Source organism: Amblyraja radiata, chromosome 17 (genome assembly GCF_010909765.2).
Source record: "Amblyraja radiata isolate CabotCenter1 chromosome 17, sAmbRad1.1.pri, whole genome shotgun sequence".
Lineage (NCBI taxonomy): Eukaryota > Metazoa > Chordata > Chondrichthyes > Rajiformes > Rajidae > Amblyraja > Amblyraja radiata.
This window is the reverse complement of record NC_045972.1, coordinates 29,586,972-29,613,912: the sequence shown is the minus strand read 5'-3', so window position 1 is coordinate 29,613,912 and position 26,941 is coordinate 29,586,972. Positions and strand designations below refer to the sequence as shown.

General features: G+C 43.2%; 1 protein-coding gene across 1 annotated transcript in view; it reads left to right on the top strand.

Moving 5' to 3' along the window:
- Positions 1–25,899, top strand: part of LOC116982984 (hydrocephalus-inducing protein homolog) — a 204,439-nt gene extending 178,540 nt beyond the window's left edge. Inside the window, exons 52-59 of the mRNA XM_033036517.1 lie at positions 2,815–3,095; positions 5,896–6,115; positions 9,078–9,290; positions 12,541–12,704; positions 17,645–17,795; positions 18,349–18,579; positions 20,637–20,861; positions 24,624–25,899. Of these exons, the coding sequence (XP_032892408.1) occupies positions 2,815–3,095; positions 5,896–6,115; positions 9,078–9,290; positions 12,541–12,704; positions 17,645–17,795; positions 18,349–18,579; positions 20,637–20,861; positions 24,624–25,112 (1,974 nt within the window). The 3' untranslated portion in view covers positions 25,113–25,899. The remainder of the gene's footprint in view (positions 1–2,814; positions 3,096–5,895; positions 6,116–9,077; positions 9,291–12,540; positions 12,705–17,644; positions 17,796–18,348; positions 18,580–20,636; positions 20,862–24,623) is intronic.
- Positions 25,900–26,941: the final 1,042 nt, after the last annotated feature.

The window sequence follows — 26,941 nt, the reverse complement described above, 5'->3', positions numbered from 1 at the left end:
GTTCATCATGGGTGTCACCTTGGCTTTGCACCGTGTGAATTTCAGACAGCGCTCTGTGATTGGGGGAGGGGGGGGGGGTGTGTGTGTGTGTGTCTGTGTCTGTGTCTGTGTCTGTGTGTGTGTGTGTGTGTCCCTCTCTCTCTCTCTCTGTGACGGTTGTTCAGGCGAAAAGTCGCGTAAGTTGGACAGTCAATTGCAACCCATTCAACTCTAATCACTGCTCTCGTCAGAAACAAGCTGACGGATACTTTTGGTGGGGGGAGCTCTGGCGAGGCTGCACCCTGATCATAGAGTCACAGAGTCATACAGTTATAAAACTCTTATCTTGGATGTGTATCTATTTATTTGTGTATTTGTTTGTTAGTCTGAGATTCACATCTCCTCGAAAACACGACGCACTAACGGTGACATTTTTACATATTCCGATAGAGATTTACGCCGTGATGTCAAAAATTGCCTTATCTGAAAATTTGATTAATTATTTCTTGAGTTATTTATTAAAATTATTCACAAATCTGAAATATTTTTTAAAGTTAATGAGCTGATGACGTCACAATGGCTCTGCTCCTCACGGCCCGCTGCGCACTGTTTTCCACGCTTGTGCCACGGCTCGGATTTCCCGAGAGCAACCGAGAGCTGCTGAGAGCTTCCGAGAGCTTTGGTCGAAGCACGCCAGAGCCCGCCCAGACTGCTTCAGCCCAACCTGTGCTCCTTTGGTCGACACTCGCTCGCCCACGCGCCTTGTCTCTCCCCCTCCTCTCTCTCCCCCCCTCCCCTCTCTCTCTCTCTCCTCCCTCTCTCTCTCCTCCCCTCTCTCTCTCCTCCCTTCTCACCCCCTCGGCGCAGCCTGGGCCTCCTCCCCCATCTCTCTCCCCCCCCTCTCCCCCCCCCCTCTCCTCCCCCCCCCTCTCTCTCCCCCCCCTCTCCCCCCCCGCCTCTCTCTCTCCCCCTCGGCCCCCTCTAGGAATAAAGTCCTAGCCTGCTCAACCTATCACTATAGCTCAGGCCCTCAAGTCCTGGCAACATACTCCTAAATCTTCTCTGCACCCTTTCCAACTTGACAACATCTTTCCTATAACATGGTGCCCAAAACTGAACACATAACACAATACTCTAAACGTGGCCTCACCAATGTCTTATATAACTGCAACATGACCTCTCAACTATACTCAATACTCTGACTGATGAAAGGCAATGCGCCAGAAGCCTTTGTGATCATCTTATCTACCTGTGACGCCGTAACAACACTGTTAGGATCCTGACATGCAACACCTCACATTTCTCTGTATTGATTGCCATCAACAATTCCTCAGACCACCTGCCGAACCCATCAAGATCCTGCTGCAATTTTAATTAACTTTCTTCACTATTTACAATACCACCCACTTTTGTGTCATCTGCAAACTTGTTAATCATGCCATGCACATTCTCATCCAGCATCGAACCCTGAGGCACACCACTAGTCACAGGTCTCCAGTCTGAAAAGCAACCTTCCACCATCACTTTCTGCTTCCTTCCACAAAGCCAATTTTCTATCCATTCAGCTATCTCTCCTTGGATCCCGTGCGAGCTAACCTACCAGAGCAGCCTACAGTGCAGAACCTTGTCGAATCCCTTGCTGAAATCCAAATATACAATGTGCAAATATATAAATACTCTATCAGATTAGTGAGACACAACGTCCCACATACGAAACTATACTGACTATCCCTAATCAGCCCTTGTCCATCTAAATGCATGTATAACTTATCCCTCAGAATACTTCCTAGTAACCTTTCGGTCACAGATGTTAGGTTCACTAGCTTGTAGTTCCCTGCAGTCCTTCTTGAAACATAGAAACATAGAAAATAGGTGCAGGAGTAGGCCATTCGGCCCTTCGAGCCTGCACTGCCATTCAATATGATCATGGCTGATCATCCAACTCAGTATCCTGTACCTGCTGTCTCTCCATACCCCCTGATCCCTTTAGCCACAGGGCCACATCTAACTCCCTCTTAAATATAGCCAATTAACTGGCCTCTTTAGTTACCTTCTGTGGCAGAGAGTTCCAGAGATTCACCACTCTCTGTGTGAAAAATGTTTTTTTCATCTCGGTCCAAAAGGATTTCCCCTTTAGACTTAAACTGTGACCCCTTGTCCTGGACTTCCCCAACATCGGGAACAATCTTCCTGCATCTATCCTGTCCAACCCCTTAAGAATTTTGTACGTTTCTATAAGATCCCCCCTCAAACTTCTAAATTCTAGCGAGTACAAGCCAAGTCTATCAATTCTTTCGTCATATGAAAGTCCTGACATCCCAGGAATCAGTCTGGTGAACCTTCTCTGTACTCCCTCTATGGCAAGAATGTCTTTCCTCAGATTTGGAGACCAAAACTGAACGCAATACTCCAGGTGTGGTCTCACCAAGACCCTGTACAACTGCAGTAGAACCTCCCTGCTCCTATACTCAAATCCTTTTGCTATGAATGCTAACATACCATTCGCTTTCTTCACTGCCTGCTGCACCTGCATGCCTACTTTCAATGACTGGTGTATCATGACACCCAGGTCTCGTTGCATCTCCCCTTTTCCTAATCGGCCACCATTTAGATAATAGTGCACATTTACCACCCTCCGGTCTTCTGTCATCTCACCTGTAATTAAGGACGACTTGTAAATCTCAGCCAGATCCGCCCAGAAAAAGGGATAACTTTGCTTCAGGATGACGAGCCTAAAGTGCAAAACATTATTACATCTTTTGAGCTTATCTTGTGTTTACTGATACAGGGTTGTATTTAATGTGCATTTGTGTTCTCTATCTTCATCTATTTCAGGTTCTGAGTCTGTCCCCAAACAGTAAGATCACTCTGAAAGCTCACAGCGACCCTTGCAATGTCGTTGTCACCTTCTCCCCAAATTCCCGGATCCCCGAGTTTGCGGAAGAAATAATGATGGAGTGCACGGGTGTTTCCAAGGCTCTTTTTGTGATTCGGGGATGCTGCCAGGGGACTGAGATCGTGCTGGACCAGGACTACATTTCATTTGGGGCTGTGATCTTCCGTAGCAAAGCTACTAGGCTGGTCATGATGAAGAATGCTGGAGATATCGGCACAAGGTATCAGATTCATAATTAATGTGGAATATCTCAAAAAGATGTTGAGTGCATCTGGTGATCTTGCAGATCCTATGAACCTAAATTTTTAGAAACATGTCTCTCCTCAAGAATTAGCAATGGCTGAGTGGGTGACACACTCGCCTATGAACTCGCCAGGCATGGTTTCAAGTCTGAAAAAGTAGAAAATGCTGGAATCACTGAGCAAGTCAGGCCACATCTGAGCAAAGAAAGAGTCAATATTTCAAACCAAAGACATATCATCTGAACAGCAGAAGAAATACAGAGCAGAATATGTGCCCTACAGGTCATGCTGGGCAAGCCCTCCACTCCCTGAGTGAAAATAACAGCCAGCTGGTATCACAGATGGAAAATTGATATAGATGGAGAAATCAAGTTACGTGAATTTGTAGTCTTCAGCGTTGAGTACATGGGAGTACTGTACCATTGAGTACTGGATCGGATATTAAACCAGGCCCCAACTTCTCCTTAGCTGCAAATAAAATATTCTTCAGGACTTCAGTTCTTCAGTTTATGACCCTCAGACCCCACAAGATCTGAATATTGCCAGTGCTCCACAGAATGGGAGACATGAAGAAGGTTACTGACCTGAAACCTCATCTGTTCATTTTCCTCCACAGTTGCTGCCTGACCCACTTTGTTTTTTGTTCATAATTCCAGTAACTGCAGTCTCTGTGTAGCCACGTTTCTTATATTACATGTTCGATCCAATTAGTTAGCAGTGAAACTCAATAGGATGCCCTGATATTTTTACAGCTACTATCATGATAACTGTTTGCTCATATTTTTCATTTACCTCCTTGACTCTAAACATACAAATGCACAGGCTTTTTTTCCCTGCCTGAGCTCATTCTTTCCAACGGTCATCCTGCAATCTTCTCCATACCTCCCCATCCGCTACCATATTCTCCTGACACTATTCCAACTGCTCCAAAGGACATTCTCATCCAGAAATTTGGAATTTGAAGTTGACCACTGTTTATCATTTTTCATTTAGGAAAGTCTTATTTCCCAAAACAGATGACCAGGTTCCCCTACCTGGACTAGGGGGTTTGAATTATGAGACTGGGACTGTTTTTCCTGAAGTGAAAGATACTGAGGGGTGATCTTACAGAAGTTTATAAAATTATTAATAATCACTTTCACCATCGATAAGGTCAGTCTTTCTCCCATGAGAACGAAGTCTAAAACTAGAGGGCATATCTAAGGTGAGATAGGGAATATTTAAAGGGAATTTGAGAGGCAACATGTTGTATTCCCTGTATTCTTTGGAGGTTCAAAGGTTGTAGAATTATGCAGCATAGAAACAGGCACTTTGGCCCAACTTGTCCAAGATGTCTACCTCATCTATCTAATTTCCCTGCACTTGGCCCGTTGCCCTGTTGCCCTGTAAATCGTTCTCTGTACCAGTTCAAATGCCGTTCAAATATTGTATTGTTCCTGCTTCTACAGCTTCTTCCGGCCTAAACCTATGCCGTCTAGTTTTAGACTTCCCTACTCTGGGAAAAAGTTTGTGACCATTCACCTTATCTACAACCCTCATGATTTTATGTACATCCAAAAGATTACTCTTCAACCTCCCACACTCCAGAGAAATAGTCCCAGCCGGTCAAGCCTCTCCTTATAACTCATAACCCTCCAGTCCCGGTAACATCCTCATGAATCCTTGCTGCACCCTTTCCAGATTTATGACATCCAGCTGGGCGACCAGAACTGCCACACATTACACCAAGTGTGATCTCACCATCAACTCTACAGTTACAACATGATGTCTCTTCTGTACTCAGTCCCCTGACCAATGAAGACAAGCATACCAAATGTCTTCCTCACCATCTTGTCTACTGTGTCAGCACTTTCGGGGAACTATGTACCTGTACTCTTTGATTCTCTGTTCTTCCCAGGACCCATCCATTTACAGTGTAAGTCCTGGTTTAACTTAACAAAATGCTATACCTCGCACTTCACCAAATTAAATTCCATCTGCCGTTCCTTTATCCGGTTCCTTAGTTCATTAAGATGTTATTGTAATCTTAGATGACCCTTTTCAATATCCATTACACCACAAATTTTGGTGTCATCCACAAGTCTTGAATGAGGAAACTTAATTACAAGATAAGGGGCCAGTCATTTAAAACTGACTGTAAGAATTTCTTCTCAGGGAGCGTGGTGATTCTCTGGAATTCTCTCCTGGTGGTTAGATCAGTGGAGGTATTTGAACATTTGAACATACATTTTTGAAAGATGGGGGAATTCAGGCACAGAAGAGGTGTTGAAGCCTTGGGCAGGTCAGCCATGATAATATTGAATGGCGGCTAGGCTTGAGGGGCTGGTGGCATTCTGGGGTGCTTGTCCTTTTTTAAATACCCGTGCCACATTCTTGCGATGAAATGGAAATAATTTTGCCATGTGTCTAGCTGCACCACATCCGCCCCATTTAATGCAGTTTTCCTAACATGAGTTGGGTCGTATTCAACAGCATTAACACTGTATCATTTAATGAAAATTAAAGCATATATGGAAACTAGAGCCTTTATATTTTCACATGTGGCGAAGTTCTAGCCTGTTGAAGTGGATAGCAGATGATGACAGAACTGTTTGGCCTCTCCGCCTTTCCATCTTAAAGCTTACCCATTTCACCAATCGTTTAACCATCCATCCTGTGCTCTACGATCCAATCTTTACCAAGATGTTTTAATACGTTAAAGATGTCAGTCATATAAGTTACTGTCTTTCAATAAATTACTAGAATTAAAAATTCTTCTCTAAAATTTTCATATTGCAGCTTTAGGTGGGAAATTAAGAAATTTAAGCCTCATTTTTCGATTGCCCCTGTGGAGGGGTATCTCTCCCCGGGAATGGAAGTTTCCTTGGAGGTGGTGTTCTATCCCACCGCAGTGAACACAGACATCCGTGTACAAAGTCTGAACTGCTTTATTGAGGGAGCCAAGTCCCTCCAGATCTCCCTGACTGGATCATGTATCTCAGCTACATCCATGAAAGAGGTACAAACGCTAACTCTGCACTAACAGGTTCAAGCACCTCATATATCACAAAAAAGAGTGCTGGAGTAACTTAGCAGGTCAAGCAGCATCTCTGGAGAACGTGGATAGGTGACGCTTTGGGCCTAGACCCTTCTTCAGACTGGTGGTTAAAAGGCATATGAGGTGTCTAAGATGTAGGTTGGAAGGGACTGGACATGGGGGTAGGATGGAATCCAGAGATATTTAGAGAATGGTTCTGAAGGGCAAGAGCAGGCAAAAACAATGTGTCTGCCAGGGTCTGCCAAATAGGGCTAGTGGATTTGGGGAAGTTGATAGAAGCGAGCATTGTGGGGCTGGGGAACTATTAGGTCAGAGGCTGTGCATGAGAGATTGTCAGAGGTGATTAGATTGGTAGCAGTCTGGGAGTTGAAGGCCAGGTGTTCGTCTGTGGGTTCGTGATCAAGAGGGGAAGGTATGAAGAAGTGTCTGTGAGATAGCACCTGGCCTCAGCACAGTAGAGGTCAACTTGCTAGACTTCAGAGATGTTTAGATTGGAGAGGGTAAAGGCAGTGGAGGTCAAGCTGGTTGATGTCATTCCAGCAGTTTGAAATAAAAAGGTCCTAAAAGGGTAGAAGGGCTTCAGGGCAGTCCATGAGGGGGAAGAATTGGAGAAGGGCTTCAGGGCAGTCCATGAGGGGGAAGAATTGGAGAAGGGCTTCAGGGCAGTCCATGAGGGGGAAGAATTGGAGAAGGGATCATCACTGGGATGATCCATACCAGACAAAAATGACCAGAGGAGGAGGCGATAGAAGAGGAGCTCAGCATCATGATGGGTTTAGAACTCGTTGAGATGTGGGCATAACGAGACAGAGGTAAGGCCACTGCAGTGGACTGACCATTCTGCATCAGAAAGAGGAAGGTCAATGAGAATGGTGAAAAATTGAGAGGGGTAAGGGCTGGGATCAGACCCAGGGTCTGTGCAGGGCAGAGAGGAGGTATGAGGTTCGGGGGAAATACTGTGGGGAATGATAGGGTCAGAAGACAGGGGGCTTAAGGGGTGGTGTCATGTGGGGGGTAGGAACAGTGACATTGTTGGCATAGGAGGAATTGGCATTGGCAGTGGTATCAGTATTGGCGTCGTCTGTTGGAAGGAGGGGAATAGAAGGGTCCAGGAGAGTCAGTCGACATGAAGCAGTTAGAGCCAAGTTCTGCGAGTTTGGTGATAAGCTTTGATGGTATAATGGTGTTAAAGGCAGAGCTGAAGTCTGTGAATAGGAGCCTGACGTTAGTGTCCCTCTTATCCAAGTGCTGCAGGGATGAGTGTAAGAGCCTCTGTCGTCTCCTCATGAGTCAGCTTCCCTGAGTCTTTGTCTAGACCTGCGGCTGGGGACATTCGATGCTTAGCTGCCTCATCATCTGAGATTCGGCAGGCTGTGGAGAGGAGACAGATGGGTCGTGGGAATGGAATGTGTTACTAGAAAACAAACCGTATCGTTAAACTGCACGAGTTGACACCAATGTATTTTGTCTTCAGTGGGTGCAAGCCCACTTGTGTTGCCACTGAGTGTGACAACACAAGGGGATATGGTGGTAAAGTGGGTGGATGATATGTTTGTCTTCATCAATTGCTTTTTTGAATATAAAAGTGAGAATCATGTTGCCACTGCATAAAACTTTAGTTACGAAACATTTGAAGTATTATGTGCAGTTTTGGTCATTGCACTACAAGAGGAATGTGGAGGCTTTGGAGAAGGTGAAGAATAGGCTCTGCAGGATGTCCTGCTGGATTAGAGGGTATTAGCTGCAATTGGACAAACTTGGATTGTTTTCTCTGGAGTGTTAGAGGTTGCGGGGTGACCTGATAGAGGTTTATAATAGGATGAGAGGCAAAGATAGTCAGTATCTTTGTCCCACGATTAATCATTGTCCCAGGACAAATATTAGAGGGCTTAGCTTTAAGCTAAGAGGAGGGAAAGTTGAAAGAAGACAGACAGGGCAAATATTTTACATGTAGAGTGGCCGTGCCTAGTACATGATGCTGTAGAATATAGAACGCATAACAGTGAAGCACAGGAAATGTGCCCTTCGACCCAACATGTCTGTGCCATTTATGATGTCAATTTAAACTGCACATCTGCCTGCAACTGGTTTATATCTCTCCATCTCTGCCTATTCATGCCAAATCTCTCTAAAATGTTGCTGTGTATCTGCTTCTGCTACCTTTCCTGACAGCACATTCCGGGCACTTGCTACTTATGTGTAAAAATACTTGCCATGTAGAAGACAGTACAATAGCAACATTTAAGAGGCAATAAACAGGCACTTGAACAGGCAGGTAATGTTGGGATATGGGCCATTACCACACAGATGGAATTACTTGGATGGTCATCACTGACATGGTGAGATAAAAGGGTATGTTTCTGTGCAGTACTGTTCTGTGTTCGAATTCTATTAGCAGATGAGCAGGAGCCAAGGTCACATATTTTGCTGCAGCCAAGAGTTTGAAAGAATAGCAACTCACCGGCTACATGAAAAACTAACCATGTTTTGTAGAACGGGGTCATACATCAAGCCAGGCTGATTCAGCTGTCTGAAGGCATTCTTGGGTTTTCTGAATAATTGGGTTTCTTCATAGGTCTACACAATGGAAACTATCAATAAATACAAATGTTAATTTCAAAAACTCAGTTTTGCAATTCCTAATTCCATTATTTGATTGTAACAGCAGGTATTACCCCTGCAGTCGTATACACAAGATTTGCAATGCAGAGTGGAAGTGGCCCCAAGAAAGTCCCTGCCAACTGCATTAAGTGCACCTGGGCATGAAGTTTGCCTTCAAGAGGACTGCTAATATTAGCAGGAAATAAATTATGTCACCACGTTCACTGGAGACAAGCCTTGCTGAAGCTAAATGATATCTGCTTGCAGCTTAAATTGTACAGCATGGTTCAAACCAAGTATAACATTTACACCTTTCTTACAGGTGGTCAGTTTTAGTTGCCAGGTTCGGACTAAACAGAGCCATGCCATTCAACTGACCAATCGTACCAACCAGATCTGGCACATCTTGCCCATAATCGAAGGAGAATATTGGACGGGACCAAAGAATATAACTGTGCATCCTCATCAGCAGAACCTGCCATACGAGGTCACATTCAGGCCATTAATGATGACCATTGACGGCAAGAAACATCAGGTAAAAATGTTCATCAGCACATAAAAATTTATAGATTATTAACCCAAATGTCTGAATATTAAATTCAAAAGTAAGTGGACGGAAATAATTCTGCTTCCTCACAATTCCAACCCTCTGGGTTCAGTCCTGAACATCAGTGCTCCGTGCAGAATTTGCTCGTTCTCCCTGTGACTCATGAGTTTCCCTCAGGTTTTTGGGTTTTCTACAACTCCCCAAAGATATGCTGGTAGGATAATTAACTGCTGTATAAATTATAAATAGAAAATGCCAAAGGACTTTGCAGGTCAGAGCGCACATGTATGGGAAGGTAAACAAAGTTAACGTTTGAGATTGTTTACGGTTGAATGACATTCTGACAAAGGGTCTTTGACCTGAACCATTAATTCTGTACACTTAGATCTGACAGGACATTTAGAGTGTTTCCAACATTGTCTGTTTTCACTGTATAAATGGCCCTTCGTGTAGATGGGTGACAGTTATGAAAGGCAGATAAATTAAATGGCCTCCTCCTATGTTATCAGAAATATGAGAATGATATGAACCAGGAAGTAAAAACAGAAAATGCTGGAAACACTCAACAGTTCGTGACATTTGAATATGCATTTCCGAGTTTTATTTCAGATTTCCAGAGTTTGCAGGTTTTTCCTTTTAGATTTGAACTGTTGTCATTGAGCTGTGCTGAAGTGGTGTCCGGTTGACAAACATATTCAGCTGTCAATGAAATTCTATGAACGGTCACAGATGGACTACCCACAGTCTTTAAATTCTATTACCTGCTGTTACACAGGCTGAGCATCGCACCAAACACTTCAACTTGTATCTGCAGTGGTGCTTTCCCATACATTCTGCTATCATTATTGTCATCTGGGTCCTCCAGGGCAGAGGTAGGGATGTTCGCTGATGACTGCACAAATGTTCAATTTCACTCGCAACTCCTCACCAATCAGAGCAGCCTGTACGTGCAATCAGCAGATTCTAGATAACATTCAGACATGAGGGATAAATGAGTGACATTCTTGTGACATCAGTCCTTGGCTCGGCAATATCCATCTCCCACGAGAGATTTGACTACAGCTTCCCTTGACATTCAATGCCATTGCCATTGCTGGGATCCCACAATCAACATTATCAGGATTGATCAGAAATATTGTGGTTACAAGCTCAGGCCTAAGGCTGGGTATCCTTCAGTCTAATTTCGTGACACCTCAAGGCCTTTCCATCTTCTACAAGGCACTAGTCACGAACATGATTGAATACTCTCCACTTGCCTGGATGAGTGCAGCCAATAACTTGTTGAAGCTCAACACCATCCAGAACATTGTAGCTGGCTTGATTGATTCCCCACCGCCAATCTGAACATTCATTCCATCTGCTACTGGATAGATTTGGTATCTAAATGCACTGCAGTTAACCACTGACACTCCCTTCTTCCAAACCTGCAAACTTAACAGCAAGAGGGACAAGGGCATCGGCTGCATGAGACCACCACCACCTCCAGGATGTCCTCCCAAGTCACGCAATACCATGACTGTGAAATCTATCGCTCGTCATTCCTTGTCACAGGGTCTGAATACTGGAACTCTCTTCCCAATGAAGAAAATAGACTAAATGAAATATGTCACTTTCCCAAGGACCCACCGTGTGCAGCGCCTCAGTGCATTCACAGTGTTATGCAATTTATGCCCATTGCACCAATGGTCTTCTTGATCAGTGCTTGTCCATTTCTCTAGCATTTGTAATTGATGTAGACATACCTGATTCACATGGGGTTCATCATTACAGAAGCATAGAGTTTGCTGGAAAAGTTAAACAAAATCACAGGACACTTATCAGGTTAGGTAACATATATAATACACAAAAGAATTAAGGAGTCATGTCAATGCAGGAGCCTACATCGTCAGTGACAATGGGACAGAAATACAGTGAGGAGGAGAGGTGTGAAATGCGCTGGAAGTACAGGCAGTCCCAGGTTGCATAATGGCCCAATCCTGAGATGTTCATGAAATCAATTTTTTCCATGTCAGAAACAAACAATTGCACCTAACACCAAGATAAAAACACATTGCTCAAAGTAATTGAGTCACCCCTTCCCGATGCTCTGCTGGATAGAGTGAATGTGGAGAATATGTTTCCACTAGAGGGAGAGTCCAAGATCAGAGCCGCAGAATAAAAGGATGTACCTTTAGAAAGGAGATGGGGAAGAATGTCTTTAGTCAAAGGGAGGTGAACCTGTGGAATTTATTGCCACAGACACTGTGCAGGCCAAGTCAATGGATATATTTAAGGTGAAGATTGGAAGATTCTTGATTAGTAAGGTTGTCAGGGGTTATGGGAGAAGGCAGGATTGAGATGGAAAGATAGATCAGCCATGATTCAATGGCGGAGTAGACTTGATGGGTCGAATGGCCTATTCTGCTCCTAGAACTTATGAACTTGTGAACTTCATTTTCAGTATTTTATTGCGCTGTCATACATTTTCTACAGTTACCCATATTTTGCTCAGCTTACACTTATTAATATTCTTTCATTTCATTAAATATCTTGAAGAAGGGTCTCGACTTGAAACATCACCCATTCCTTCTATCCAGAGATGTTGCTTATCCTGCTGAGTTATTCCAGCATTTTGTATCTATCTTCTCTGTTCACCCTGTCACTACTCATACTTAAACCAATGGAACATATTCAGTTGTTAATGAATACCATGAAACATTGTAATATAAGTGTTACTATCTCAAACGATTCTTTAAACATTTATGTGGATTTTGCATGGTCAGATTTCGGTAAGTTAGGTCTTCCGATAAGATGGGAGCCCCTGTAGTTGGGAATGGACTAAACAATCATACAAAAGTGCAATCAAGATTGAAATAAGTGAATTCCATGGGCTCATTTGACTAAGAATTGAAATATTGAGACTTTCTTCTCTCTAACATTTTCCAATATGAGATAAGGTAATTGACCTGAAATGTTACTACTGTCTCCCTCTCCATGGATGCCGCTAACCCGTTGGGAATTTCCAGCAATCGTTTTTTTCATTTCAAGGATTAGTACTGCCCAGTTGTCAGTCTACTTGCATGGATCAGCACTGTGCAGTCACTATCTGCTTCTCACAGTGAACAGCATTGACAAGCTTGCTTTCCCATGATTCAGTGTGGATCAATACTTCCCATACCTCTGTGGAGAAGTTTGATCAGTGTGTATCGTAACCCAAGCATTCAATATTCAATAATTAGAACTGTCTCTGTTTATCTAGGGTTCGGTCTTCTTCCCATTGCCTGATGGTGCAGGACTGCTCTACATTTTACAAGGAGTTGCTGAGCCCCCAAAGGCTATTGCAGTTATTGCTCGTGAGGTGCCCTGCAAGACCTCGCACACAGTGACGTTTTCAGTCAGCAACTGGCTCCACATCCTTCAACGGTAGGAACAAAAATAGCTTGAGGAGATGCACGGGTTTGGAATCTAAACTCAGTTTAATATCATGGCCATGTAAGGATAGGACAATAGCCATGATCCTGTAGATAAAGAACTCATGTTTTGGAGTAGCAAGCCTTGCTCTATTATTGGTCTCAGCATCTATCAGAGAACAGCAGGAACTATTTCCTGATGATTGCCTCATCGTGAATCAGTTTGGACTTACAGATGGGAGTCACACTCCACAACAAGCTAAGTGGTAAGCTGGGCATAGGCACCTCCGTTTCCCTAACCATGGCATAAAAACCTGACAGGCTATCAGGCATTTGTCGGTATATAGTTGAACCAGTTTCTCACCAATTAGCTAGCACTTGTGAGCCCTTGCCAACTAGGTTGAACACTGCCCGGTTATGCCAGCATGTGCTCTGAAGATATGCATTATATGTTATCCTTCATACCACTGAGTGATAACGAATTATGGCCTGCCTTCTTTATCACTCCTCTCTCTCCTCATCTGATTCCACTTTACCATTGGAGTGTTAAGAAAGATTCTACTTCTGGGAGCCTGCTACAATGATGTGTAGATAGGGTTGGGGTTAAAGGTGTTGCAGTGAGATTGACTCTCAGAGGCATCTTATAGAGTCATATAGTTGTACAGTGTGGAATGTTTCTTAAATGTAGCAATAATACCTGCCTCAACTACCTCCTCCAGCAGATCATGCAATATACCCACCACCATTTGTATAAAAAAAAGTTACCCCTCAGGTTCCTATTAAATCTTTCCCTCCTCACCTTAAACCTAGCCCAGCAAGAGACTCTGTACATTTACTCGATCTATTTTTTTCACGAATTTGTACACCTCATCTTTCTGCTCTCCAAGGAATAGAGACCTAACCTGTTCAACCACTCCCTGTAGCCTAGGCTCTTGAATTCTGGCAACATTCTCATAAATCTTCTCTGCAGTTTCAGTTTGACAACATCTTTCCTCTAACATAATACCCATCAAGATCAGGAACTCCTGGGGCAGGGGTGACTGTACAAGAGAGATGGGTTGCACCTTAACTTGAGGGGTATCAATATCCTGGCAGCCAAGTTCACTAATGTAACACGGGTGAGTCTAAGCTAAATTGGCAGGGGGAGGGGGGGAGGGGGTTGGTCGGATCTTATACAGGACAGAGGCAGGTGAGCAGTTAGAAGTTTGTATGGAGGGTGATGAGAGATATAGAGGACAGAATATGCAGGAGAAAGGCAGAGGGTGGAAGATATGTTGGTTTAAATTGCATGTATTGATGCAAGATGCCTGACGGGTAAGGCAGACGGGCTTATGGTATGGAAAGGTACGTGCGACTGGGACGTTGTGGACATTACAGAAACCAGGTTAAGAGATGGGCAGGCTTGAGATGAGACATAGGTGAGGGTAAAAGAGGAGGAGGTGTTGCATTATGGGTTAAGGAGGATGTCACGGCAGTGGTCGGTGGTGACATTATGGACGGTTCGTCTAGTGAGGTTATAAGGGTTGAGTTGAGGAACAAGAAAGTGATGATCACCTTGCTGGGAGTGTACTACAAGCACCCAAATTGTCAATGGGAATTGGAAGAACAAATATGCCAGAAGATTGCAGACAACTGCAGGTCAAATAAGGTTGTCTTACTAGGGAATTTTAACTTTCGGAATATTGACTGGAAATATCACAGTGAGGAAGGTTTAGATGGGTGCAATTTGTCAAAAATGTTTAGGAAGTTTTCTCTGGCAATATGTAGAGGGGTCCACAAGAACAAAGGCAACACTTGGTCTACTCTTGGAAAATTGGGATGGGCACGTGGCTGAGGTGTTTGTGGATGAGCCTTTTGGTGACCACTGTTCAATTAGTTTAAGATAGGTACAGTGAGGGGCCATGAGTTAAAATGCTAAATTGGGGTAAGGCCAACTTTGCTGATATGAGAGAGTGACTCGCTCAAGTTGATTGGAGTAGGTTGTTTGAAGGAGAAGGAACATCAGGAAAATGGGATGTTTTTAAGACTGTGCTGACAAGAGCTCAAGCCATGCACGTCCCTATTAGAGTATATGGCAAGGCAGGCAAACGTAAGGAAGCTTAGTTAACAAGGGAAATTGAGGCTTTGGTCAAGAGTGCCACTAGGGGCACTGCATTGAAGACGCCTCTGTACTTGGGAATGGACTAAACAATCATACAAAAGTGCAGTCAAGATTGAAATAGGCTGAGAAACTGCCAGAAAAGAAAAAAAAACACACACACACGCACACACACATTCTTGAATATCACATGGCTGAGCAAGGCTTCCCCACTTTGGGGCTTCCACAGTCAGCGGAACTTCTGCAATCAGCACGACCTCTGCACTCACTGGAAATTACGTTATCAGCACGACCTGTCCACTAAGCGGAAGTCACAAAATGAGCAGGACTTTTGAACCAAACACAGTCGGACCTAATAAAGCATTACAGTTTAAGGCACAGGCAGGGCAGCAGGCCAAACAACTCATGGCATTGTCATTAAGGGCTAACAAATCATTTATTGCAAGTACATTGCAGAATCACAGTTCAGTTGATTCACAGCTTAGAATGAAAGTCGTGGCCTCTCCCTCGTGATCTTGTTGAGTGACTGAGTCACGTCCAGGCATCCGGGGTTTTATAGCCCTGCCCCCCCTCCCCCGGAAGCGGCGTTACCTTCATCGCGATGATTGACAGGCGAGAGGATCTCAAAGTTTTATAAACACTCATAACTTTTTTATTTTTCATCGATGGGAAAAATCCTCGGGGCCTGCTCAGCGGAGGAGGATTGTGAGTAAGATGGCCAAAAATCATAGCGATATATGGTAGTGTTTTTTCTAAAATCAATATACAGCGCAAACAGGAAGTGGTCAAGATGACACTTTTAATTATATAGATATTAAATACAGGAGAGATGCCGGAAGACTGGGAGGTAGCAAATGTAGTGCCTCTACTCTATTGTGCCTCTATTCAAGAAGGGCTGCAAGGAAAGGGCTGGGAACTATAGGCCAGTGAGCTTAACATCTGTAGTCGGAAAGTTACTGGAGAGTATACTGAGGTATATGATATACATGCATTTAGATGGATAAGGGCTAATTAATGAAGGATAGTCAGCATGTTTTTGTACGTGGGAGGTCCTGTCTCACAAATCTGAGTTTTTTGAAGATGTGACCAAAAAGACTGAAGAGGGCAAAGCTGTAGATGTTATATATATGGATTTCAGCAAAGCATTCAACAAGGTTCCACATGGTAGGCTGCTCTAGAAGGTTAGAGTGCATGGGATCCAAGGAGAGATAGCTGACTGGATAGAAAATTGGCTTGATGGAAGGAAGCAGAGGGTGATAGTGGAAGATTGGACTGGAGGCCTGTGACTAGTGGCGTTCCTCAGGGTTCGGTGCTGGGCCCATTACTGTTTGTCATCTATATCAATGATTTGGATGAGAATGTACTTGGAAGATTAGCAAGTTTGCAGCTAATATAAAAGTGGGTGGTATTGCAGATGGTGAAGATGGTTGTCAAAAATTGCAGCAGGGTCTTGATATGTTGGTGAGACAGGCTGAGGAATGGTTGATGGAATTTAATAAAGAAAATGTAAGGTGTTGCATTTTGGAAAGTCTAATAACGTGGGCATGACCTACACAGTGAATGGTAGCGTTCTGGGAAGTATTGTAGAGCAGAGGGATCTAAGAGTGCAGGTACATATTTATTTGAAGGTGGCATCACGGGTAGATGTCAAAAAGGCTTTTGGCACATTGGCCTTCATCAGTCAAAGTAATGAGTATAGAAGTTGGGAGGTCATATTGCAGTTATATAAGATGTTGGTGAGGCTGCATGTAGAGTATTGTGTTTTGTTCTGGGCACCATGTTATAGGAAATATATTGTTAAGTTGGAAAAGGTGCAGAGAAGATTTACAAGTATGTTGTCAGGACTCGAGGGTCTGAGCTATAGGGAGAGGTTGAGCAGGCTGGGACTCTATTCCCTGGAGTGTAGGAGGATAAGGGGTGATCTTACAGAGGTGTATAAAATCATGAGAGGAATAGATGCACAAAGTCCAGAATCAGAGGGTATAGGTTTAAGGTGAAGGGAGAAAGATTTTTTAGGAATCTGAGGGGTAACATTTTCACACAAAGGGTGGTGGCTGTTTGGAGGAGGTAGTTGCCGGAGGAGGTAGTTGAGGCAGGGACTATCGCAACATTTAAGAAGCAATTAGACAGGTACATGGATAAGACAGGGCGATGTAGGCCAAACACAAGCGTGGGACTAATGTAGATGGGTCATGTTGGTTGGTGTGAACGTTGAGCCGGAGGACCCTTTTCCACACTGTAAGACTCTATGACTCTATGACTGTTAAATTTAGTAGTAAATCAAAAGAAAAGGCTTATAAAAAATGACCAAAGAATTCAGTAAGCCTGAGGACTGTGAAAATTTCAGAATGAGGAAAGGGAAAATAGAACTATGTGCACTCCAATAGTTTAATAGAGTTTTAATATCAGGAACATTTAGATATTGAGTTAGTGCAGGAAGTCATGCTAACATGAAAAATGTGTCAGCATTTTTTTGACTGGCAGATCAGGCACAAAGGGATAAATGGCCTGCTCCTCTTTCTTCTTACAATCTATTGTAGTTCCCACTTCGACGTCTCTCTCTCCCCTGCAGTTCCAATCTGGGTTACCCCTTCTCCTCCCACCCCATAGTGATTCTCTCCCACACTACCCTTTTCTATCATCCCCACTGTCAGCAGATATTGAGTTGTTTGGAAGTACAATGAGTTTCTTTGTCTCTGCAGGCAAATAGTGCCTGCCTGGTGACTTGAGTTGAACATGCATTCTTAGCGACACCTTTTCCAAATTCAAGTTAAGAGACGGATGAAACTTCCAGAAGGAAGTGCATTCCCGTAAGTGTTAAACTGAAATACTCCTTGCTGTGATGTGGCAAACAGGTTCCGAGCTGTTACAGACCTGATCAAGCCAGAACGAATTGAGAGCACCACCACACTGAAAGGTCTGGACTACATTGATGTTCCTGGATCTTCAAAGCGGGATTACAGACTCACCTTCTTCAGTTACAAAGAAGTAAACATCTCTGTAAAGGTGAGCAAGTCTCTGCCACACGGTGAAAAGCAGTGGAAAGAAAGAGTTTAAACTTTACAGGAGAGAACATACGGAGGAGATTTAATGCAGACATTTAAAATAACGAGGATTTTTATGAAATAAAAATGTTTTCATAGGCATAAGGTGCATTTTTTGCATATTGTTTAGCTTATTGATTTTTTATGTAAGGAATTCTTTACCCAGTCTCCATCGCTATGGTGCTTTGCATGTTGTTTGCCCTTATTTCCATACACTTCCTTTAACTCAGTGATTCTTCACACTTTCTGCACCAGAGGGGTTTCCTGCAGGGACCCTGGCTGCGAATCCACACTTGACTAACCAACGTACAAATCTCATTCTGTGGGAGATAAGCGAAAGGAGAGGACTGGAATGCATAATGTGTGTGATTCATACAACGCAGAATCCATCAAGCTGTAATGATTAAAAGGGAGACATTTGAATTTGTTCAGTGTTTTTTTGGGTGCCGTTATCAGAATATAACTTGTATTTAAATGGCTACTGAACTGAATCTTTTCATGTTCTGTCTCCACAGGTGACCTTCCGCAATGAGTCCACGCTTGAATATCTGTTCTACATTCTAAACATTAAATCGACCCCTCCAGGAATAATCAGCACCATTGAGTTGATTACACCGGTTCGTCAGAGCACCACAGGCACAGTGGAGGTTGAGAACCCACTCACTGTCCCAACTGTATTCATCACTGAGTGTCGAGTTTCAGATATCAGTCTCCCGACACAGCTGATAGTCCCACCGCAGGCTAAGGTAAAAGCACCAGGATGTTTTAGCAGGACACTGGGCTGTTGGTATAAAGCAGTGGCTTGTCAGGATAAAACAAAGCAAAAATAGAAACTTCTGGAATAACAACTGGATCGAACAGCATCTGCAGAGGCAAAGGCATGGTCAACATTGCAGGTCAATTCCCTGCACCAGGGCTGGGAGTCTAATGGGAGAGATCTTGTACATGCAGTCCTGGGGTCTATAAGAGATCCGTAAGGGCTTCATTCCGGAGGTCCATCTGTAAGCCAATTTCTTCATAAACCAGAAACATCCTTTATCTGTGGCTACAATTATAATTTTGCATTGCGCATACTTATTATAATGATTTACATTTCATCAAATATTTGCCTAACAACACCCATGATTAAACTAATAGAACATATACTGTATCTGGTTGTTAATGAACATCACAAAGCATTTTATTATCATTATTTCTCTTGAAAGGCGTGTCGTGATCTATTTGATTGGCAGAATTTTTTTTTATAATTGAAAAAGTATTAAAAAACTTAGAATTTGTGTAAAGTCAAATTTCCATAAGATTTCAATGAGTCAGGCTGAGGCTCTAGAAGGCGCATTTGGACTAGTGAGTAATTTTGGGCGCTAAATCTGAGGAAGGATGTGCTGGCTCTGGAAAGGGTCCAGAGAAAGTTTACTAGAATGATCCCAGGAATGAATGGGTTAACATATGATAAGCATTTGACGGCACTGGGCCTGTACCCGCTGGAGTTTAGAAGAATGAGGGGGGACCTCATTGAAACGTACAGAATAGTGAAAGGCTTGGATAGCGTGGATGTTTTGAGGATGATTTCACTAGTGGGAGAGTCCAGGACTAAAGGCGGCCGTCAAACGTCATCATATGTTAATGCACTCAATCCTGGGATCATTCTTGTAAACCTTCTCTGGACCCTCTCTTCAGAGCCAGCACATCCTTCCTCTGATTATGGTGCCCAAAATTACTCACAATACTCCAAATGTGGCCTGACCAGCACCTTATAGAGCCTCAGCATTACATCTCTGTTTTTGTATACAAGCTCTCTCGAAATAAATGCTAGCATTGAGTTTTCTTTCTTTATTACCGATTCAACTTGCTGATTAATGTTTTGAGAATTCTGCACCAGTCCGTATGCACCTCCAATTTCAGGATTCTCTCCCCATTTAGAAAATAGTCTACTACCAAAATGCATCATTCCACACTTTGCTACATTATATTCCATCTGCCACTTCTCTGCCATTCTCCTAACTTGTCCAAGTCCTTCTGCAGAATCCCTGCTTTCTTTACACTATTTTCTCTACCTATTTTCGTATCATCCGCAAACCTGGCCACAAAGCCTTCAATCTCTTCATCCACATCTCCAGCACCGAGCCCTGCGGAACTCCGCTAGTTACTGGCAGTCAACCAGAAAAAGGCCCCTTTATGGCCACTGGGGAGAGTTGATGTGAACATGAGGAGACATCTCCTCCCATGTTGTAAGGAGTTAATTTAAAAAAAAAAAGAAAAGAAAGCAACAAAAGGAGAACAAGGTAAAATAATACCTCACAAAATGGCTGTTATTCTCCTACCAGCACCTTTTTCCCCTCTGACAGTGGAGGACATACCAGTCTGATCTGCAGCCCTGTCTGCTTTGCAATTTGCAACTCCTACATTATTTTGTCCATGTTCTCACTCTAACTGCTAACCCATTTACTGATTGACCAGATAACCTTATTTTCAGCTTATCCCCATGGTCACACCAGTTTTACCGTATCCGTGACATCATCATCATCCCTGCATCCCTGCAGTTGAACATGTTTCTTTTATCTTCTTCCCAGTTCTGAAGACGCAACAATAGCTCTGTTTCTCTTCCCACAGATGTTGCCAGGCCTACTGAGTATTTCCAACATTTTCTGTTGTATTTTTATTTAAATTTATTAGTATCAACAGTTTTTTAATTTTCACAAGGCAAAGTTCCAGTTGATTCTGAACTTGATGCTATCTCTCAGCTTATAGCTGCACAATTGGTCGGCTGTGAAAAAAATCTCATTATGCTTTTCTCTGTTGATAGGGTATCCTGACCTTTGAATATCAGCCCCTGAGAGTGGGTGAGAGCAGCAGCCGCCTCACCCTGAACAACAATGATCTGGGCATCTTCCAGTACGACCTGCTCCTGAAAGCCATGCCTGCTGGACACGAGAGGCCACTTTACTTCCGCACCACCTTCGGGAGCAGCCAGGTCCTCTGCGCCAAATTTATCAACTTCTCTCGTCAAAAGGTCGAGTACCATTGCAAGGTAGGGACCGTTGCCATTAAGAGTATTTATAATTTGTTGGAGGTTGGAGAGTCAGTAGTATATGATGTCAACTTTGGCTCGCAAGTAGCAGGAGAACATAGCACAGAACAATCTCTTCAGCCCATCTGATAGTGATGTCAGTCTACTATTACTATCTGCTTACACAAGGTCCATATCCCTCTATTCCTTGCCTGTTCATGGGTATGTCTACATGCTATTTCATTGTTGCTAACCTATCTGCTTCCACCACCTCCCTTGGTAGTATATTGCAGGCACCTACCATTCTGCTTGTAAAGAAAATGTACCAAAAGCCTTCTTGATGACCCAGTCTACCTGTTCCAACACTTTCAAGGAATTATGTACTGGTTCTCCTGGATCAATCTGCTCTATGCCATTTCCCACTGCCCTGGTTCACTACGAAGGTCCTGCCCTGGTTTAACCCATGAGGCACGCCACTAGTCACAGTCCTCCTGTCAGAAAAACAACTTTCTACCATCACCCTCTACTTCCTTCCATGAAGCCAATTGGCTATCTCTCCCTGGATCTCATGCAATGTACCCTTCCAGAGCAGCCCACCTTTCTAGAGTCCATATAGCTTTTCTCTCATCAAGCTTTTTGGTTACTTTTAAACTTTTCAACAATCTGCCACGTACAAAACCATGCCGACTACCCCCAATTAGCCCCTGACTTCCCAAATGCCTATATGTCTTCTCCCTCAGTATATAGACCCAAAATTCTGTAGTAACTCAGTGGGACAGGCAGCATCTCTGGAGAGAAGGAATGGCTGCCGTTTTGGTCAAGACCATTCAAGGGAGAGGATCTAGAGATATGGAAGGGTAAGGTGTGGAAATGACAGATCAAAAATGACAGATGAAAAAGGATAATGAGGCATACAATCAGTAATATTTAATCAGGACAGTAGAACTAGTTGGACAACTAGGATGGGGGAGGAACGGAGAAAGATGGAAAACAAGGGTTACTTGAAATTAGAGTAATCAATATTCATACCGCAAAATATGAGGTGTTGGTCCTCCAGTTTGCATTCGGCCTCACTATTACAGTGGAGGATGCCAAGGACAGGAAGGTCACTATGAGAATAGGAGGGGGAGTTAAAGTGTTTAGCAACCGGGAGATCCTGTTGACCTCCATGATGATGGTGGGCTGAGCGGAGGTGTTCAGCGAAACGATCGCAGAGCCTGCGCTTGGTCTCGCCGATATATAGGCGTCCACACCTGGAACAGCGGATACAGTAGATGAGATGCAAGTGAAGCTCTGCCTCATCTGAAAGGACTGTCGAGGTCCTTGAATGGAGTCATGGGATCCCTCCAGTAACTTGCCTACCACAGATGTTAGGCTCACTGGTCTAACAGTGAGACAACAGGCTTGTCCTTGCAGCCCTTCATAGAAGCGCAACATTAACCATCCTCCAGTCTTCCGGCACCTCACCTGTATATGATGATTCATATATCTCAGCCAGGGCTCTTGCAATTTCTTCTCCAACTTCCCACATTGTCCTTGGATATACTTAATCTTGGCCAGGAGATTTATCTACCTTCATATACCTTAAGACATTGAGCACCACAATTGTTTATTCATTACAATATTTTTTTATCCATTTATAGTTAATTAAAACAATAACTCTTTCTCTTCTGCCCACAATACAATCAGAATTCCCTTGCCTACAGATCATATATCCTAGATAGCATTAATGTTGAAAAAAATGGGGATAATAGAGTTTGTGTTATGGATGGTCACAGTGCAGGCGATTTTCTACAAATGCAATACCTGGGGTGCACTGTATGACATGCACTCTTTCCATCCGCCACTCTGTGAGGGCCACTCATATCTACTTGGGAGCTCTGACCTTCCTTGCATGCAGCAGGTGAAGCCTCGCAGAAATTCAGAGACCGCCTTTGTTTCAGGGAAGAGGAGCAGCTATGAGGGATTCAGATACATTTCAGGTAGTTTCCTGAACCTGAATTAACTGAGTTAATTTAAATTATGTTGTTGCTTTAAATGTTTAGGTAACATAATTATTTATATTTTATTTTGATTTTCAATATTTTAAATGTCAATTTTTCCTGGTATAGTTCATTTTACTAAATCTGATGAATATTTTAAATGTTTGCGAAAATTGAGACCGTTTGTGAAAATTGAGACCTGGCTCAGTCACCTCTCCAGCTTCACCAGCTGTCAAGGTATTTCTGGGGGCAAGGCAGTTCACCCACTCATTGAGATGGCCAACCTGTGGGCTGCATGTGGTGAACTTCGTGTAAAGCATCAGCACACTGCCTACCGATCTGTTTGGATCCATTCTGTTTGGACAAGGAGAAAAGACCTGTGAGTGGTGTCTCTGAATTGGGTTTGAGTAGGAGAACAAGAACACAGGGCAGATGGTAGAGCTTCTGCCTCGCAGCGCCATAGACCCAGGTTCAAATCTGACGTCAGTTGCTGTCTGTGAGGAGTTTGAATGTTTTTCCTGTGATTGTCTAGGTTTAGTTAGGTACATGCCAGTTGGTAGCTTAATTGCCTGTTCTGAGCTGTCCCTAGTGTGAGGATGAGCAGTAGAATCTGGGGAGGAGTTGATGGGAACACAGTTCCGCACAGTGGTGCAGCAGTAGAGTTATGGCCTTACAGCGCCAGAGACCCAGGTTCAATTCTGACCACGGGCGCCGTTTGTACGGAGTCTATACTTTCTCCCTGTGACCGTGTGTGTTTTCTCCGGGTGCTCCAGTGTCCTCCCACATTCCAAACACTTAGGTTTAGGTCAATTAGCTTCTGTTAACTGCCCTAGTGTTAGGATATGAAAGTGGGATAACATTGAACTAGTGTGCAGGTGCTCAATGGTTGGCGTAGATTCGGTGGGCCGAGGGGCCTGTTTCCATGAAGTATCTCTAAACTAAAAACTAAACGAAATAAAAAGGATTAGTATAATTAATGCAGTACTCAGTGCGCTGAAAAGCTTGTTTCCACGCTGCATCTCTCTCTGACTGGGACGGTGCTAATTGGGGTAGGAAGCTACAAGATGAGAGAGAGCATGGGCAGGGAAGGAACACTCATTAAAGTAATAGCTGAAAATGATGGAAACACTCGGCAGGTCAGGTGGCACTGTAGTGATGGTAACAGTTAACATTTCAGGTCAAAGAAAACCTCATCAGAATTGTGGAGAGAAGATGTCATTTTAAGTTGGAGAGGGTGCAGATGGGATAAATAGGACGAAGGGAATTGGATGAGGGGAGGGTTGTCATGGGAACGGATGCTTTCCCAGTTCAAGCAAACCATCTTCAACCTGAAATGTTCACTCAGCTGTTCTTCCCACAGATGCTGCTTGCCCTGCTGAGTGTTTCCAACATTTTCTATTTTTACTTGAGATTCCCAGAGTCTGACGAATTTTGTTTGGAGAAATTGGGGTAGAGTGGTGGGAAGTGTACTTCTTACCCACACCCTGTCTATACTGAGCCAAAAGCAAAGTGCTGGAGGAACTCAGTGGGTCAGGCAGCATCTGTGGAGGGAAATAGGCAGACAATGTTCGGCAGCCTGACCTGCTGAATTCATCTTGCACATTGCTTTTCCTGAAGATTCCAGCATCTGCAAACTTTTGTGCCCCCTTTCACATGAAATTGCTGCCATCTTATCTCTCATATTAACCTAAAAATGTCGTCAATTGTTTTTAAAAGAAAATAATTTGGAAATACAGTTCCTGCAGGAGCTGAGGGATATAAATTACTGTCATCAAAGCTCATTCTGTGCTTCTTTCCGCAGATTGAAAGTTCCGAGTTCCTTGTGGACAAGGGTACCTCTGTCCCCCCAGCCTCCCCTGGTGGTACGGAGGTGAGTGTGGAGGTGACCTATGAGCCTCTCCAGCTGGGCAAGTCCAGAGCCATTCTCCACGTCGTCTCAACCATCGGAGGCAAATACAGCATCCCTCTGTATGGCCTGTGCCTGCCTGCCAAACCTCAGGGGCCCTTCTCCATCCGCGCTGGATCCACCACTTCCATCCCATTTAAGAACATATTCCCGCAGGTGATGACCTATTCCTTCCAGACGGATAATCCAGTGTTTATCTGCAAACAGATGGAAACTTTCCGACCAAAGAAAAGCCAAGCATTGATCATCGGCTTCGAAGCTACTGCCAGCACCCCAAAATCACCCATCATCGGCAAGCTGGTAGTATCAAGTCTGCAGTCGGAGGGAGCCCTAACAGCCATATCTTGGATCTATTATCTGAAGGGGGTTACTCCAGATAAGTGAGAGGAGGTACAGCCTCGCAAAATAATCTTCTATTTAAAGTATAAATTCTCCAACATTTTCATTCACTTAATGCTGTCACTAGTTTATTCTTTACACCCTCCCCATGTGGTTAACCAAACTGCTGAGCTGTTACAATATCATCAAAGCAGCAAAGCTTGCAATTATCAGGGTCATTTTACCAAAGATTCACTGTCAACATGGGGAGTAAATTCCTGCTTATCATTCAGGCTACCTTTTTAACAATCTTTAACAATCCAGTCTGTTGCTAAACAGCTTTCACTATATCATCAAATTATCATTATATTTCATTAATATGCATTCATTAATATCCATTCATTAATATTCATTAATTAAAACAATGAAACACAATACTTTATATTTTTATAATTCAATTCAGTTCTAGCATTAAAAGGTTTATTAATGATTGCCTCTGTGTGTCTACCATCTGAATATTCTTCTACAAATCCAGCAAGTAATTTACCACCATCTTCTTCGTTCTGGTTGGAGTTTTGGGCTGAGGCTCCTTATGATTTGACTCCTTCACTCTAAACATTAGATCATCGGATTTGCTTAATATCTTGCATTAGATTATTTTGTAATCTCTCCGAGTGATTTGATGATTATGCATTAAAAATGGTTGTTTATCTACCTATTATAACTTTTGCAGTTCATAATACACCATCACTTTAAATGTCAGCACTGAGGGGTTTATACATAAACTGGCATTGAAGTACACACCCTCTGTTTCAGGTTATTGTCTTCCTAAATCAGTCGCCCTGCTTCATTCCAATATAAATAGATGTTGCGACAAATTCTGAACCTTACTCATTCAGTTCAACTACCTCCACTCTTCTATGCCATTATAGAAATGTCACTGATTCTAATGTCCTGCACCAGTCCACTCCTCTCTGCATCAATGTGTGAACATTTGTATTGAAGAATTTCTCAGCCAGAGAATAGAAAGAAAAAATAACAGTGCCCTCCATAATGTTTGGGACAAAGACCCATCATTTATTTATTTGCCTCTGTACTCCACAATTTGAGATTTGTAATAGAAAAAAAAATCACATGTGGTTAAAGTGCACATTGTCAGATCTTAATAAAGGCTACTTTTTATATATTTTAGTTTCACCATGTAGAAATTACAGCAGTGTTTATACATAGTCCCCCCCATTTCAGGGCATCATAATGTTTGGGACACAGCAATGTCATGTAAATAAAAGTGGACATGTTTAGTATTTTGTTGCATATCCTTTGCATGTAATGACTGTTTGAAGTCTAAAAATTCATGGACATCACCAGTTGCTGGATGCCTTCTCTGGTGGATACTCTGCCAGGCCTGTATTGCAGCCATCTTTAACTTATGCTTGCTTTGGGGGCTAGTCCCCTTCAGTTTTCTCTTCAGCATATAAAAGACATGCTCAATTGGGTTCAGATTGGGTGATTGACTTGGCCACTCAACAATTGACCATTTTTAGCTTTGAAAAACTTTGTTGTTGATTTAGCAATATGTTTGGGATCATTGTCTTGCTGTAGAATGAACGGCCGGCCAATGAGTTTTGAGGCATTTGTTTAAACTTGAGCAGACAGGATGTGTCTACACACTTCAGAATTCATTATGCCACTACCATCAGCAGTTGTATCATCAATGAAGATATGTGAGCCAGTACCTTCAGCAGCCTTACATGCCCAGGCCATAACACCACCACCACCGTATTTCACAGATGAGGTGGTATGCTTTGGATCTTGGGCAGTTCCTTCTCTCCTCCATACTTTGTTCTTGCCATCACTCTGATGTAAGTTAATCTACATCTCATCTGTCCACAAGA